Source organism: Meles meles, chromosome 14, assembly GCF_922984935.1.
Source record: "Meles meles chromosome 14, mMelMel3.1 paternal haplotype, whole genome shotgun sequence".
Classification (NCBI taxonomy): Eukaryota; Metazoa; Chordata; class Mammalia; order Carnivora; family Mustelidae; genus Meles; species Meles meles.
The window spans coordinates 23386121-23403054 of record NC_060079.1 but is presented as its reverse complement, the minus strand read 5'-3'; the positions used below and the strand labels follow the sequence as shown (position 1 = coordinate 23403054).

Here is a 16934-nt window from a genome sequence, read left to right as displayed (position 1 = left end):
AAGTATTAAGTATGATTCTTTGAAACATGTATTTATATATGTGTTTATTGGGTTGCTGTGTATTTCTTGCTGTGCTTATAGTACAAACAAACCAACCACTGTGAAAGCCACTGGTCTAAGAAAATTGTGCACTTTGATACTCATTAAGAATCTCACCAGACCACGTCTATTGATAACAAAGTTTTTCAAGTTCAGTGGATACCGGTATAGTACAGATTCCTAAGATTCTCTTCTATCTTGTATGTAAAAACATGCTTGTCATATCATGTTATGGGGCACATGGAGAACCTGGAAACATGGAAATGAACCTTACAGAGTTAGGTCGCTTCTATCCAAAGTAGTGGAAGGATTTCAAAAGTGCCCCCACCATTCACCCTTATCTGCATTAGTGGTACGTGAAGAATCAGGGTAAGTCCTGAGAAGGATCTTGGCGTTTAGTTTTTGTCCTTAGCAAATGATAATGACATGAATAGCAAAGTTATATTTATATTTATTGATTGTGTCTCTTAAATTCCTAGGAAGCAGGAAATTTATGATTTATTCTATTTAGAAAAATGATTGCATATTAACTTTGTGCCGGGTTCTATTCTAAGGGCTTTACATGAACTCATTTAATGCTCACAGCTATACTATGCATTAGGTACTACTCACATCCCCATTAGATAGAGGCACAGAGAGGTTAAGTAAGTAGTCCATGGTCACAAAGCATACCCAAGCAGCCCAACTCCAGAGCCAGTGCTCTCATATTGTACAGGCCTTAAGAAGTCCATGTCATGACATTATGCCAAAATGCTGTGGCCATCTCTCTTCGTCTGATACCCAGTGAAGACATTTCTAGATCCTCAGATATTCTTCCTGCATCTTAAATGGATTGAGAACCATCTGGAAGGTGGTGGATTTCTAACGTTAGTTGGAAATACCCTGATGTTTCCTTTTTGGTTACTTCACAGGTTCATCAGACTGTATCAGCCTTAAAAACCAATAACATAAATGTCAGTGCCCGGGTACAGGCAAATGCATTTTTCTCTGGGGACCAGGTTTCCAGTGACAAGGAAGGTAAGTAAGTCATTTTGTCAGAAATCATTTTTGCCTGCAGTAAGTTGCTGGTGTATAAATGCCTGTCTTATGATTTTAAAATCTTTTTTTTAAGATTTTATTTGTTTGAGAGAGAGAGAGAGGGCACATGCACGAGTATGGAGGAGGGGAAGGGAAGAGAAAGAGGGACAAGCAGAACCCCTGCTGAGCAGGAAGCCAGCCATGGGACTTGATCCCAGGACCCTGAGGTCTTGACCTGAGCTGCAGGCGGACGCTTAACTGGCTGAGCCACCCAGGCATCCCCGATTTTACCGTCTTAGTGTCTCAGAAGCTTCGCTATCTTGCCTTTGTGTTCTCTTAGATCTTGTGGCATGTGTGCGTTTCAGTTCAGAACTCAGGAATATTTCTACCATCGATCATTTCTGTCACCAATTGATACTTACATCATGCCTTCGGCACATATACTATTTTGCACTAATAGCAATAACCAGCCTAACAGCTGTGGCTATCATTTATTGAGGGTGTTCTCTGTGCCAAGCCCTTTGCCTGAGTGGCCTGTGGACACACAGGATGTCAGCCGACCCTCCCTGTAAGTCTTATCTGACAGTGAGAGTCTGGAGGCTGCACCCGGAGTCCCACAGTGGGTGAGTGGTGAAGCTGAGCGACCCATGGAGATTGCCTGACTCTGAAGCCCACATGCTTCCTGTTTTTGTCCTACTGTTTGTGTGGCCCTGGGTTTCCAAGGGACTGCACCTCTCTGCATCTTACTCTCAAGAAGTATATGTCCTGGGGCACCTGGGTAGCTCAGTGGGTTAAAGCCCCTGCCTTCGGCTCAGGTCATGATCCCAGGGTCCTGAGATCGAGCCCCACATCTGGCTCTCTGCTCAGCAGGGAGCCTGCTTCCTCCTCTCTCTCTGCCTGCCTCTCTGCCTACCTGTGATCTCTGTCTGCCAAATAAATAAATAAAATCTTAAAAAAAAAATAAAAGTATATGTCCTACTATTGGTCTTAGTATGTCGATTTTAGATGAAAATTGATTCCCTGGGCAATTTTTTTCTTTTAGGTTATTAACATAATATATTCTTCTGCTTTTTATAGTATGTGTCCTCTTGTTTTTGTATGTATAGTTGAATAAAAACAGCTATATAATGCAATTAACATTCCCAAATGGTGGGACAGAAACTTTTCTGACTTTAAGCTCCAATTCAGTGTTCCCCTATTGTGGGCATACAACTCCAAAGCATCTGATTATCATCATTAAAACAAATAAAACTAGGACCAGGGTCCTGTTTGTGATTGAAGGTAATTCAGGCAGTCCTTGATTTGCAGAAATCTAGCTTAAAACACCTTTGCACATACAGATGGTGGAGGACTCCCAGCATCCTGGAAATGGTGGACAGCTTTGGCCATCCTGAGTTTACCAGCTCTCATGTTAGAGATGATTTAGGCAGATCTCATTTTTAAAGTAAAGAACTGTGGTTTCAGAGAGTAGATGACTTATCCAAGGTCACCAGTCCTAGTTGGGAGGCCACATCTTCTGCTCTGAATCCCGTGTTTGTGCCAGTCTCTAAACATAACGGTCTGGGCAAGGCTATATTGCCATTTAAGGCCTAGCCAGAAAGTAAGCTTTCCTTTTTTTAGATCTTTAGCTTAGTAAGGCACCAGAAGTGGCAAACGAATAATGTGTTAGCTTTCTTAATTCCTTTTGTCTATTCATGACTTATTGGATAAATACTAACCTAGAACCAAGAGCACATTTTTTAGAAGGGCCCAGTGATAACTTTCAGTTTTCAGTAAATAACTTTACTATGTTGGTAGTCAAGGTCTCTCACTGAAGACATTGAGGTTATGTGCTCCAGAAAGCAGTCACTTTAATGGTCAGGCAAATTATTGTCTTAGCTTGAAGGCAGAAGAGAAAGAAAAAAAGAAGCGAACGAATATCCCAGCAACAAACCTGAGATGGTCCTTTTGGTAGCTTATATTCCCCGTGTGGTCATCCCATATATTAAGTTTGATTATCCTCTAGTACTCTACATAAAATATGAATAAAAAACAGGGCTTCAGAACAGATTCTGACTTCCATAACTGCGTCTCATCCATACCACAGCTTCCTTTTAGTACTGAGTGTCCAGGTGCTTTAGAATTAATGATCATACATTCTGCTGAGCTTAGTTTTTTCCATTTTTGAAGACATTTTTATTAGTTTGAGAGTATATATAATGTTCAGGTACTTGACAGAGACATGTCATCTAAGATGTCTCTTAAATGAATGTATTCATTACTATTCACTAACTAGATTCATTCTATATTGAAACAGACCTGAAAAAATTAGTCTTTATAAGCATGAATATGTCACACTATTACAGCTGATTTTGAGCTTATTTGTATTTAAAGGCCTCAACCAAGAAAAAGACCCTAAATTTTTGTTTTAATTATCATTTGGTGGGCATCTGCTATATTCTGTCATATCGCATCCATGAAATCGCTCACTGCTGTAACCATGGATATTAACATCCCCATTTTACAAATGGGAAAATTGAGGCTAAGAGCTTAAGTGAGTCTCTAAGGCCAGAGAGAGCCAGAACTTAACTCTGATCAATTTGACTAAAATTACCATAATTGCAACTGATTTTTTTTCTTGCACTCTCCATTCTCTTTCTTTCAGAGGATTATATTTGTTATGCTCATGGCCTGATTTCTGATTACATCCCTAAAGAATTAAGTGATGACTTAGCGAAATATTTAAAGTAAGTATCATTCATCTTTAGCCATAATTAGGAAGTACCTTGGTGCTTCTTGGTTTCCCAGCAACAGGTTCCTTAATGGCTCTATCACATCACTGCTTCTCATAAATTATTCTTGAGTTACCTCCTAGACTCTATGGTTGAAGGTGGTTTTTAATAGACACTGATTTATTGGAACAAAATGATTTGGTGGATACTGATTGTAGAAACTGGTGAGTATTAGGACTGGAATTATGGGTTGGTGTGATTTTAGAGTGTGAATGGTATACAGTTTTATCTCCAGTTAGACTTCACTAATGTGGTTTTTTGTGATCATTTTAGTATATGTGCAGCTGAAGCGAGCTCTGTGATTATTTTAAGAGAAATAAAGATTAGAAGAAAATAAGAGATGGCATGTAGAATTTTTTTTTTTTAAGATTTTTATTTTTAATTTGAGAGAGAAAGAGCAAGAGCGGGGGTTGGGGAAGGTGGAGGGGAGGGACAGAAGGAGTGGGAGAAGCAAGTCCCTGCTGAGCAAGGAGCCCAGTGCAGGACTCGATCCCAGGACTCTGAGATCATGACCAGAGCCAAAGGCAGATGCTTAACCAACTGAGCCATCCAGGTGCCCCTAGAATATTTTTGAAAGTTACATTTAAAGGTTTTGTACCATTTTCACTTTCATTAGATGTTTGCCAAGTACCTTTATTATGCCCAGGATTGGAACTCAAAGGATGAAACACAATCTGTGTCTGAGGGCAGAAAATGGGTTTATGAATGATTTGATTTGTGTTATGTCCTTCATAAAGATATTTAATATAATATAAAGACTTTACCTTAGGCTTAAAAGAATGTGTTTCTTTTCTTGATTTTAGCAACTATTGTTAAGATTTTATGGGTGTGATAATAGCTTTTCCTGATTCTTATAATAGCTTTCTCTTCTGATACATGAAGATAAAGTGGCTTCTTTTTTTTTTTAAAGTGGCTTCTTAATAGATATATAGTTGGTGTTTTAGCAAATTGCATAGGTCCTAATTTAAAAAACAATTAGTGGAAACTGGTTTCTGTAGTAGTTGAAGTGTTTGAAAGCCTGCTTTAAAGTGATAACCCTGTCTTTCTGTTTAATATTTCCCTGGGTTCCTCTGTGCCTGTTTATCTCATTCAAGACCAATGTCTTTGTACTCCCGTTACTTTTTAGATTCTTTTCTTTCCTCTGAAGTGATTAGCTTTTGGTTAAAGATTCAAGTGGAAAGATATGTCAATTAAACTTCTCTTTAACTGAAGAAAAGTCAAGTTTGTCTGACTTTTTGTCAATAGTTAAAATAATTTTTACTTTTAAATAGATGCTGGATTCCACTCTATGTTAACTAAGTTGTATTTAAATAAAAAATATATATATGCTGGATTTGTCATTTATGAAGGAAAAAAAAAATTACAATGCCAAAATGTAAATGTATAGAGGCTAAAGAAAAGCAGTTCCATTGCAACAAATGAGTTCTAATTTTATTTTTTTTTTAGTTCAGACATTTCCAATGTGAAGAAAATAAAGATTTCTTCATTTAGAGAAATGTCATTCTTTTTTTTTTTTTTTTTAAGATTTTATTTATTTGTTTGACAGAGAGAGAGATCACAAGCAGGCAGAGAGAGAGGAGGAAGCAGGCTCCCCGCCGAGCAGAGAGCCCGATGCGGGGCTCGATCCCAGGACCCTGAGATCATGACCCAAGCTGAAGGCAGAGGCCTTAACCCACTGAGCCACCCAGGCGCCCCTAGAGAAATGTCATTCTTGACGCTGGGGTGATAGTCCAGGAAGACACATGGAGGTGTAGCGAGTCCATGAAAGTAGCACTTGCTAAATCCGCTGGCCCAGTCTCTGTTTGCTTGTCTATGAAAAACCATGACTGATTCTTATTTTTTACTCCATAGGCTTCCAGAAACTTCAGCATCGTTGCCAAACCCTCCATCAAAGGTAAGGAGCTGTGACTAAGATATCTTTGGGGGACTTGGAAAAATAGTACATTTTTACCACATAGGATTAGCGCGCTCTAGTCCATTTTAAAGCATACTAAATCCTCCTTGGGTGGAGTGATGTTGTGTGGATTAAAGGTTGTAAGGAACTCTCCATTAGTATTTTTTTATTTTTGTAGATTTGTAGATTTTGTAGATTTTTTTTGTAGTGCTGAGAAAACCAGGTAAGAGTTGGCTGTACCAGATACCTACCTAAAGGCCTCATAGATACATAATTAAGATTCAGCCTTCTTGAGTTAGCAGGGTCCCGCAATTACCCTGATTAATCATCAGGAATACTCGACGGGTAACTACAACTCATTTTGCCTGATCTAACTGTTACGGGTGCAGAGGCGAACAGAGCATGATTTTGCCACACAAAGAATCCTTTGAGCAAGGATAGCCAAACTTTTTCTTTCTGTGCTAGGAATGATCAGCGCAATTTGTGTCTTGCAAAAAACCCTTCCTCTTCCAGATGTTCTCAAACTGCCACCCACAGCTCCTCGTTCCCATGGGCCGCAGTTTGTTTCTGTCTCCCAGATGCGGAGAGCAGAGAAACCAGCGGTAAACCACATGGGATGTCAAACTGCAGGGTCCCTCAGTCCAGGCCTGATCTCAGACAAGTGAGCGCTGCTCAGAGACGGGGAAATAAATACACGCACCAGCTCGTCCGTGAGGCCATTCTCTTGCCAATAGAATAATGGATCCCTTGAGACTGGAAAGTGCATGTTGAAGAACTTTCCTCTCTCCCGGCCTTCAAGGTGGCCAACATGCTTGGATTTTTTTTTTTTTTTTTTTGGTCTCATGTTCTGTTTGGAGGTTGTGACAGCTCTGAAAGCGCTCATTACCTTGACTTATGAGAAGGACAGAAAATTTCAAGTGTGTCAACCTTAGCAGTGGCCATTTTCAGCAGGCTGTTAAAGGAGCACCATCCTTTTCCTTTGGGAGGAATAGCGCTAGGCAGAGGTCAGCTGCTATAAGGCATAAGGTCCTTCTAGGTCAGACCCACATTTCTTCCAGTCTCATAGTTCATCTCTGACAGTAGCTCTGGACGACAGAGCCATGCTTGCCTTGCTGGAACTAAGAAGATGGGCGTATTTGTTCCTCTCTTACTTCTCTCTTTCCAGAAACAAAGCATCTTTCTTTCTCCCAAATATCTGTCTTCCTTAGTAACTTAGAGATCATTCGTGAAGGATCAAAGCCTGTTCTTGAAGGTTTGGCCTTTGATACCATCCAGGGTAATACATTTCCTACATTTACTTTTTTTTTTTTTTTTAAGATTTTATTTATTTATTTGACAGACAGAGATCACAAGTAGGCAGAGAGGCAGGCAGAGAGAGAGAGGAGGAAGCAGGCTCCCTGCTGAGCAGAGAGCCCGATGCGGGGCTCGATCCCAGGATCCTGGGATCATGACCTGAGCTGAAAGCAGAGGCTTTAACCCACTGAGCCACCCAGGCGCCCCCCTGCATTTATTTTTAACCCGGTTTTCTGTTTGCCTATTTTAATTTCCAAACTTTAAATCGTTTGTGATGTCATAGTGTATGATTCAGATCAGGGGTCGGCAGGCTTATCCTGTAAAGGCCACATAGTGACAGTTGGAGGCCTCACGAGGCAGATGGTCTGTATCACAGCTCCTCAGCTCCGCTGTGGGAGCACAGAGACCACCGCAGACGATTTCTGAACGGATGCGGGCGGTGGCGTTCCAGCCAAACTTCATTTATAAAAACAGGCGGCCGGTGGGGCTGGGCTGGTGGGCGGTTTGCCAAGCCCTGATCTAGATCTCACAGTCCTGCTTCTCCTAAACCTCAGCCTCATCTCCTGGGCTGCTTAGTTGCTGTTCAAGATCTCCCAGTCTGTGATGTCTGGCTGGGGCTCTAGTGTCTGGAGTGCAAACTGGACTGGGTGATGTACCATGCTTTAAACAAGCTTAGGATAACATCTTCTGCCAGCCTTCTTGTCTGTGTCCGGGATTTGATCAGTTTTTACAGTCAGACAGTTGATGGTTTTCAGCAAATCTGTTCCAGTGGCTATTAGGTATCTTTGTATCTGTGTAAAAAATAGCATAAAGCCTGGCATCCTTAATATGTTTTGCATTAGTTTCTTACTATCCCATGTTTGCCTGTGTCGATGCTCAGCCTCCAGCCCCCGTGCTCTTCCATCGTTTGCATTTATCGCTGGCAGAGCTGAGTGCAGTCAGTGGACTGGAGATACTCTGGAGTTCCTTCCTGCAGATCATCTGTAAGAATAAGACCCGTCCTGGCATTAATTCCCGTGGTGCTCTGCTCTTGGCTCTTCTCTTGCCAGAACTGTGTCCATTCAGTCGCAGCCTTTGTTACTGTCTTTCTGGGTCCTTCCTCTGTTTCTTCTGAAACATTCCCCCCAGATCTGTAGTGATTTGGTCTTTTTTTTTTTTTTTTCTTGAAAGTAGGCTCCGTGCCCAGCATGGAGCCAAACACAGAGCCCAACGCGGGCCTTAAACACACAACTCTGAGACAGAGACCTGAGCTGACATTAAGAGTCGGACTCTACACGGCCCTATTTGGTCTTTTAAATAAGAACAGTTCAAATAAGTGTAACAGTTGTGATTCTTTCAAATATATTCAGCATGTGCTGTGACATTAGGAAAAGTTCAGTGCAGAGGCTGACCACAGTCATCATCTTTTTTGTGAGCACTGATTACCGGTGTCCTGGAGCTATTAAAACACCTGAACGAGTCATCATCTCTGTATATGTGACACCTCTGTATACTTAATAAAGAAGCACTTTTCATCTTTAGCTCTTGTCTTGAGCATTTTTCATTTGACTTACCAGCAAAAAGGGACTATGCCCAAGCATTTCTAGCGACATCTGTAGTGGAACATTTTGCCACAGCAGAGCACAAACCACCTGATAACTTTAAGCTTTTTGCAGTTTGAGACAATTATAGCCTTCGTCGTTATGACCTGTGAGTTCCACTCTCCTGGTTGAAGATACTTTTCTAGTAAAAATATGCATCACCTAAACGCCCTTTACCGATCTTAATTTTTAAGTAGAAACATATTCTTAAGAAAGTTGCTTATATACCTACTTTGCTGGTAGTAGTTCATTCGTGATAAGCTAGTCTTTTTCTTTGGAAGATTCGTTTGCTGGAGATTGCTGTGAGACCAAGAGAAAGTTTTGCCATATGATGTTCTATATTTCCAGGAGGTCCCCCCTGTTTCTTTACAGTGAAGAATTTCAAGACACGTTTTTTTATCCCTTTGGGTTTTAGACATCTGCCGTGGCATGTTTTAAAACTAACTCCACAGCTCTTTGTTTGGCAAATGCTGGGTTATGAAGAGGGAGGCGGGGAATAAATCTGCATTTCCTAGGGAAGATCCACATTGGGTCTTTCAACCCTGGTGTCTCCACAAAGAGCTGGAAGATCTGCAGAAATCCAGGTTGTGGTCACATGCAGTCAATTCTCCATGTTAAACATCAAGACTTACCTGCCCTGTTATGGGCCTTTTACATAGTAAATGTGTCACAGTTCCTTCCATAATGTGAACATTAAGGCCACAGTCTAGCTCTTGACAAGGCTCTCACATTCATTGGTACAGAATGCCCACGTGAAAGGTGAAAACATGAAGTAAAGTTGTACGGGGCCTCATGGAAAGAGCTCTTGTCCAGAAATGGAGATCTTAAGCCTTGTCCTCTGCTAAGTGGGCTTAAGTCATTTGTTTACTCTCTCTGTGCTTCCTTCTCCCGCTGGCTGCTTGCCTTGCAGGGTTGTCCCTGTGTGGACAAAATGAGATAGTTGAATTGAAAGGAGGTAAGAACATGAAGCTATACAAAAATGGTAATAACAGAATAATGTTGTGCCTTATTCCCAAATGGACATTACACCAGTCCAGAAGGTGAATGAAGTGGTGTTTCTGGCTGGACTCCTGGCCCCCTTAGAGGAAATTTTTATCTTTGACTTATGTGCCTGCCTTCACCCCTTTAGACTGTCTATAAGTCAGCAGTCTCCTAAATGCCTCCCAGTCCCGGTACATACAAAATATGTGATCAGAACCACTAGACTGCCCAACGGGCTAGGTCACGGACTCACCCTAGCATATCCCCCCACCACCGACGCTGCTTCTCAGAAGGGATATGTGGCTTCTTTCCCCCAGATAATTGACAAAATGCAGAATAAGCCCTTTGCAGGGTTTGTTGTTCCTTTTGGCCTTGATGCAGGTCCAAATGGACCCCACTGTTTTTTAAAAAAATGGATTGACATGTCAAGGTGACATTTGACATCACTTCACTACTCTAACATTGCAGAAAGTAAAGTTATCTGATGAGCCTGTAGAAGCAAAAGAAGATTACACTAAGTTTAACAGGAAAGATTTGAAGACTGAAAAGGTATGTGTGTCCAGCCGGAGTGGCATATTCCTGGATTCAGTAGGTGGCCCTGAGGACATCCGGGAGTGATTTCATGCTTGATTCTGATGTTACAATTTTAACCACAAGGGATTGTGAACTTGCCTTTCTGTGACTCAGTAATTAATTCAAAATTACAAATGACAGTGAATATGTCATGCCAGGAAGACTTTTTCTGAATCAAGGCAAGGCACTATACTTAGCAAGAGCATGCCTACACTTTGCAGTGTATTCAGAGTGGGGGGGAACAGGGTCGGGGGGAGCTTCCACAGCTCATTTTCTGTCAACTCTACTGCCTAGAAGCTTCCCCGAACTTATAATGATGACAGTAATTATTAATAACCCTACCGTTCAGCAGTCAGCCCAGCAAATATTTTTGGAACCTTTCTTACAAAGTTTTATCATTATAAAAATATATACAGCTTTTAAAATTGGCATTTTAATATATTTATAGTTTGGGGGTTTTGTCCTCTTCAGTTAGTAGTATATTATGAAAATATTCTCATGTCATTAGGCATTCTCTGACAAATTATTAATGGTTTCATGATATGCAATCATTTGTGTTATTTTATTTCACTATAGGGCATATAATCTATTTAGTCATTCCCCTGTTTTTGGACACATAGGTTATTTCTGCTTTTTTCTTTCTTTGTTTTAATGAAGTGATAAACATTCTTATTTATAGTCTGTATCTCTGATTATTTCATTATACACAATTTAGAACTAAGAGTAAGGGCTTAGAAAACATGAGCTCTTTCTATGATTATCGAGAGAATATATGTGTGTGTGTGTGTGTGTATGCTTGTGATTTTATCCTATATATTGTATTATATATAATAATATATATGATTTTATCATATATATTTTATCATATATAGTCATATATATGATATATATCATATATAATCATATATATGATTGATTATATGTGTGTATACACAATATATATGTAAAATGCTTTCCAAAAATGTAGAAATTTGTATCCCCAACCATTATTGCTGCAAGATTGCTCATCTTGCTTTCTTGACAACACTGAATATTATTTTTATTCTTCAAAATTTTTGACTGTCTAATTAGGGTACATTTCTTCGATGAGAAAGGTTAGTTGTTTTTCCAAATGCTTATTTGCCCGTTTGCATTTTTAGAAGTTGTCAGTTCATGTCCCTTGCCCGTTTTTGGTATTGGGATAGTAATGTTTTTCTTGTTGATTTTTAAGAGCTCATTCTAGATTAGGAATTATTAACACTTGATGACATATAGGGTACAAATAACTTTCTAATTTGTGTTTAGCCTTTCATTCGATTTTTTTAAGTTTTAAGTTTTTCTGGGGATTAAATATAGGAATTGTTTTTCCTTGTGACTTTCTCATTATTTTTATGCTTAGACCTTGTCCATCCCAAGATAAATTCACTTCCTCTTAGGTTTTAACAACATTCTCCCTCCTTAGCATTTAATGTTTTTTATAGATTTTATTCTTTTATCTATATGTAATTTATCTGGGCATGTGATGTCAGGGGGATAATCCCAGCTGAGATTTGGCAAGATAGCTAGTTATCCCCATGGCTTCCTAAGCAGGAATGTTGAGTTTCTCTGCTAGTACTAATTCTGCCCCACCCTTGTAACTGTGGCTTTTTGTTACATCTCCTTGGGCATAGCCCCAGGGAAATAGGGGCTGGGCTAGTATGTTTTAGTTAAATACGGAGGATAACTGGTCACAAAGAGCCATCCCTTCTCACCATCCAGCCAAAAAATAAGCCTCCTAAGATGTAAGTGACAGAATGTGAGAAGCAAGATTTCAGGGATCATATACTGTGCCTGTAAAAGGGTCTTTGACAGTGACCTTGTCTCCCCGTTCTCAGGGAGACAGATGAGTTTTTCCCTTTGCTGAGTCCCATCAGGTTTGCTCCTGCTGGAGAAGGTGAGATGCACTGAAGCAGAGTCCGCGGCTGTTCACCTGCCCGCGGTGCTAGTTCAGGATACGGCACAAAACCAAACCAAAGCAAAACAAACAAAACACAGGGACCAGGAATTTCAAAGGCAGAGTTACTTGAAGTCAGCTTTTTGACAAGTATTACTCTGTTGGAGGAAAACTGGGGCAATCATCCTGCTGGTCCAGGATGCTCTTCAGTACGGGTTATTTTTTGAATATAATAGTGTTGTCCTTGGTTTCCCGTAGAGCCTATGAGTAAAATGCACCGGCCTATGGTGGTGAATTATTCATCGCGCAGAACCGCCAGGCTGGCATTCCTCTCTGACAGTCACGCCTGTGTCAGGTCCTTTGTTGGTGTTATTGTACTTCATACACCCTCCAGAATTATCCCCGTAAAGTAAACCATTGGCTGTGGCATTCCACTCCTTAGAAGGTGGCAGTTTGGTCTCCCGCCTCTTTTACTGGATTTTGTCTTAGGTCTGAATTCTGAATGGAAATCAGATTTAAAAATAATAATAATAATAATAATAATAATAATAATAATCACTCCCTTATGAATCATGTTAGCAGCCAATAGTTCTCTTCGTGAACCGTGAGACATGCATGCACGGTCTTGTTTGGTTTGCATGTACGATTTATAAAGGTTAGTTACATTTGTAATAATTCTTCTCTTATTTTCCTTAACAGAAAAATAGCAAAATGACTGCAGCTCAGAAGGCTTTGGCTAAAGTTGACAAGAGTGGAATGAAAAGTATTGATTCCTTTTTTGCTACAAAAAATAAAAAAAAAATTGGAGAGATCTGAAACTTTGGAAAATGAAATCTAGCCAAAATATTTGCCTGTTACATGTTCCATTTGTGTCCTTCCCCCACACCATTGTGCCTCCTGACCCTTAATTACCACCTTTTGGGGAAAAAAAAAAAAAATAAGGACAATTTTCAGCGTCAAACATTTCTTGGTATTTGGTTTTTGTGTTTCTGAACAAAATATGGGAAAGTCATTGTGTAAATTCATGGCTTATAGCCTTCAGACTCTTGTTTGACATCATGAAAAGTAATCAAGTGAATAGAGTTAATAACCTCTAGCTAGCATCACAGTTTCCTCAATAAACTGGCGTGTGACAATATTTGAGTGTATGCCTGTTCTTTTAAGCCACTCTGCCACATGGAAGTGACAATATGATTTTCAGCATACTGACAGAAATCGATAACCGCGATCAGAGAAACCACTGCTTTTTCAAAGCCTTGAGTTTTTGATAAATCTTCTGTTGAATATTTTCTGTCCTATGAATCTGTGTTTGTTGTAGAAAATAAAGAAATGCATAATATTAAAATTGTAATTGCTCAGTGTGACATTACCAGAAGATCATGTGGCACGTGTTCTTGTAATAATTTTTTTAAGGAATTATAATAGTAATTTTATCATCTTCTTTCTTGGCAGCATCATTTTGTGAGCATTTTCCCAGGCTACTAAAGTATTATTCATAAATATGCTTTTTTAATGATGGTCCTTTTTAAATTATTTGGATATGTGATTATTTAATGACCATGACCCTCTTTTGTACATTTAAATTGCTTACAAGTGTTCACTCTTTGAAGAATCAGATTACAAGTCAATGTTTAGTTCACATCTTTTATTGATCCCTTAGAATGGATTTTAGATGTGGGCTTCCCAGTTTATAACAGAATTGTCCAAATACATATTTGTGGGTAGATCTTTCATAGAAAGCATACAGGATCTTATACTGTAACACATGGTCGTTTCAGTTCTTATCTTATTCACTGCCCCCTTGTTAACATCAAATGTTAGCTTTGCAAGTAAGTGGGGGGAAGGCATTTTATTGTCATTTTAATTCACATTTCCCCATTAGTAATAATGTTGAACATTTTTCACATTTACTTAACCGTTCATCATCTTCTAAACCATTGTCTGTGTATGTCCTCTATTAAATTGTGGCAGTGGCAGTGTTTTTCTTATGGACTCTAGAGATATTCTATAACTCAAAGACATTAGTTTTTGTCCACTGTGTTCATTGTAAATTTTTTCTTGGTCTGCAAATTGTCTTCAATTTTGTGTATGATTTTTTTTGTCATGCAGGTGTTTTTGGTTTTTATGTAGATACACACATATATATGTATGTGTGTGTGTGTGTGTGTGTGTGTATGGTAACATACCACTATATATATAGATAGATACTTATATCTATAGATATAGATATATAAACTTTTCCTTTACATCGATTTACATACATTTCCTTTGTAGGAAAGTTAACCAGTCACTTCTTCTGATTTTTTAATAAATTTTTTGTTTTATATTTAATTACTTAAATTATCTACAAAATTTGTATTTAAATATACTGTGAAATAAAGCTCTAATTTGATTGTTTTCTTACCTGTTGATTTTTCCATTAGATCTCTACAATTATTTTGTCAGGGTTCAAGAGTAAGTTCCAATGGGATATTTTATTGAGATTTTTGTTAGACACATAAATTATTTGGGGGAAAAACAGACATGTTTATAAAATTCCTTTTTGCTCTTTAGGAATGTAGGATTTCTCTGTATTTGCTAAAATCCTAACCATATCTTCCACTACCATTTTGCTCTTCATCTTCATATAGGTTCTAAATATTTCTTTTTAGGCATATATCTGGGTATTTTTGTCTAGTAATGAAATCTATTTTTTAGTCACATCTTCTAACTGGATATTTTGTGGTAAACTTCTATATTTTTACATATTTATCTTTTAAATAACCAATTTATTAAACTATTAATTTAACTTTATTATATTCATATTGGGGTTTTGATACATAAGGTATGTAATCTTGGGAAAAAATGGGTTCAATTCTTTTTTTTTGTTTTTAAGATTTTTTTTTATTTATTTATTTGACAGAGAAATCACAAGAGAGGCAGGCAGAGAGAGAGGAAGGGAAGCAGGCTCTCCGCTGAGCAGAGAGCCCAATGTGGGACTCGATCCCAGGATCCTGAGATCATGACCTGAGCTGAAGGCAGCGGCTTAACCCACTGAGCCACCCAGGCGCCCCCAAAATGGGTTCAATTCTAATAGTTATACCTCTTTGATATCCTTTATATCCTTTTACATGGATGACAATACCTAGAACAGTGTTGAAGAGTAATAGTAGTCAATCGGTCTGATTTGTGATTTGATTAATGTACGTTACCATTAATTCTGACACTAGCTGTTGTTAATATGATAAAGAATATCTATTTTTGATATTTTCTTTCATACTTTGTTTCCTTAAAGTTTTAATTAGTAATTGGTGTTGGTTGTTATCAAATATGTTTCTAGCACCTCGAGGTGATGAGGGGGTTTTTATCACTGTTGAACTGTGCTTGAGTTCCATGATAAACCCTCCCTGACGTTGTATAAAGAATACCACAGTATATGCTCTGGGCTAGCTATGTCAAATGTAGCTGTTAATTCGTTTTTCTGGGCTTTTACTTAGAATTTTCTCTTCTGAATTCAAAAGCAATATTGCTGTTAGGTTTTAGTGTTAGACTCGTGCTAACCTTCCCATTTTGACCAGTGTTCTGGAAGGAATAATTTTGCATAGGAACACTCTATTATTGGGTCATATTTAAGAAAATGGTAAAACTGTTTAGCACTGAGACTTCTTTTTCATTATTGTTACAGTCTTTAATCTGGAGAATTTCTCACCTGGTCTTTGTCTTACTTGACCTTGACATTACTGAAGAGTACAGCCTAATTACTTGGCAGAATGTTCCGCACTTTGAGTTTGCCTGATGTTTTGTCTTGACTAGATTCAAGCGATACCTTATGGGCACCCACAGAAGTAACGATCTGTCTTTCTCAGTGAACTATCTCAGGAGCCCTGGTGTGACCCACTTCCAATGACATTCACTTTCATTCACTTTGATACAGGTTTATCCACTGCAGAGTTACTACTTTTTTCTTTGTAATTAATAGGCAATTTGTGGGAAATACTCGGGGACTTTTAAGTATGCTATTCCTTATTAAACATTCACCGACAAAGTTTAGAATCGACTGGTAATTTTTCTAACTCCTTTATTTTGTCTTTATTTCTTTCTTTCATATTTAGCTGACATTTTCTTTAAGAGGAATAGCTTTCTTTCTCTACTTATTTATTCATTTATGAACTTATATCAGTATGGAATTGTAGATTTTGTATTTTGTCCAGTGGGTTTCTTCTTCTGTGCCAGGGTCTTTCAGGCACTTGTACTGTTTCTGCTCAAGCTGTGAATCAGTCTTTCTCTTAAACAGCCAAGGTTCCTTTTCATGGAGAATGATATTTAGAAACCAAAATCTAGGCACAGGATGTGCTCATTCCTTCTATCCATCAATGTGTGTAGTCTTTGTAGATTTCTCTCCTATTCCCAGTTCACCAAGAGTTTTGATCAGGAATGGATATGAATTTTGTCACATATTTTTCCTCATTTATTGAGATGCTCATGTAGCTTTCCTTTAATAATGGATTGTCTTTTAATATGTGAAGCACAATGATTGATTTTTGAAAGTTAAAATACCATGACATCCCTGAGATAAACCCTACTTGGTCTATAGTGTATTTTTTTTTAAGATTTTTTATTTATTTATTTGACAGACAGAGATTACAAGTAGGCAGAGAGGCAGGCAGAGAGAGAGAGGAGTAAGCAGTCTCCCTGCAGAGCAGAGAGCCCGATGTGGGACTCGATCCCAGGACTCTGGGATCATGACCTGAGCCGAAGGCAGAGGCTTTAACCCACTGAGCCACCCAGGTGCCCCGGTCTATAGTGTATTTTTCTTTTCATATACAGTATTGTGTTTTACTTCCTAATATTTTGTTAAGGGTTTTTATATCTCCATTCATGAAGAATGTTGGTCT

The 16934-nt window shown here is 38.7% G+C and overlaps 1 protein-coding gene across 4 annotated transcripts in view; it reads left to right on the top strand.

Annotated features, from left to right (window-relative positions):
- Positions 1 to 16934, top strand: part of RNASEH2B (ribonuclease H2 subunit B) — a 67465-nt gene that overhangs the window by 45768 nt on the left and 4763 nt on the right. For 2 of the 4 annotated variants that reach the window (XM_045978298.1, XM_045978300.1), the window contains exons 7-11: positions 951 to 1056; positions 3701 to 3782; positions 5679 to 5721; positions 10044 to 10124; positions 12760 to 13198. In XM_045978298.1, the coding sequence (XP_045834254.1) occupies positions 951 to 1056; positions 3701 to 3782; positions 5679 to 5721; positions 10044 to 10124; positions 12760 to 12876 (429 nt within the window). In that variant the 3' untranslated portion in view covers positions 12877 to 13198. Of the gene's footprint in view, positions 1 to 950; positions 1057 to 3700; positions 3783 to 5678; positions 5722 to 10043; positions 10125 to 12759; positions 13199 to 16934 lie in introns of those variants that run through there. The other 2 variants (XM_045978299.1, XM_045978301.1) reach the window with 2 other exon arrangements.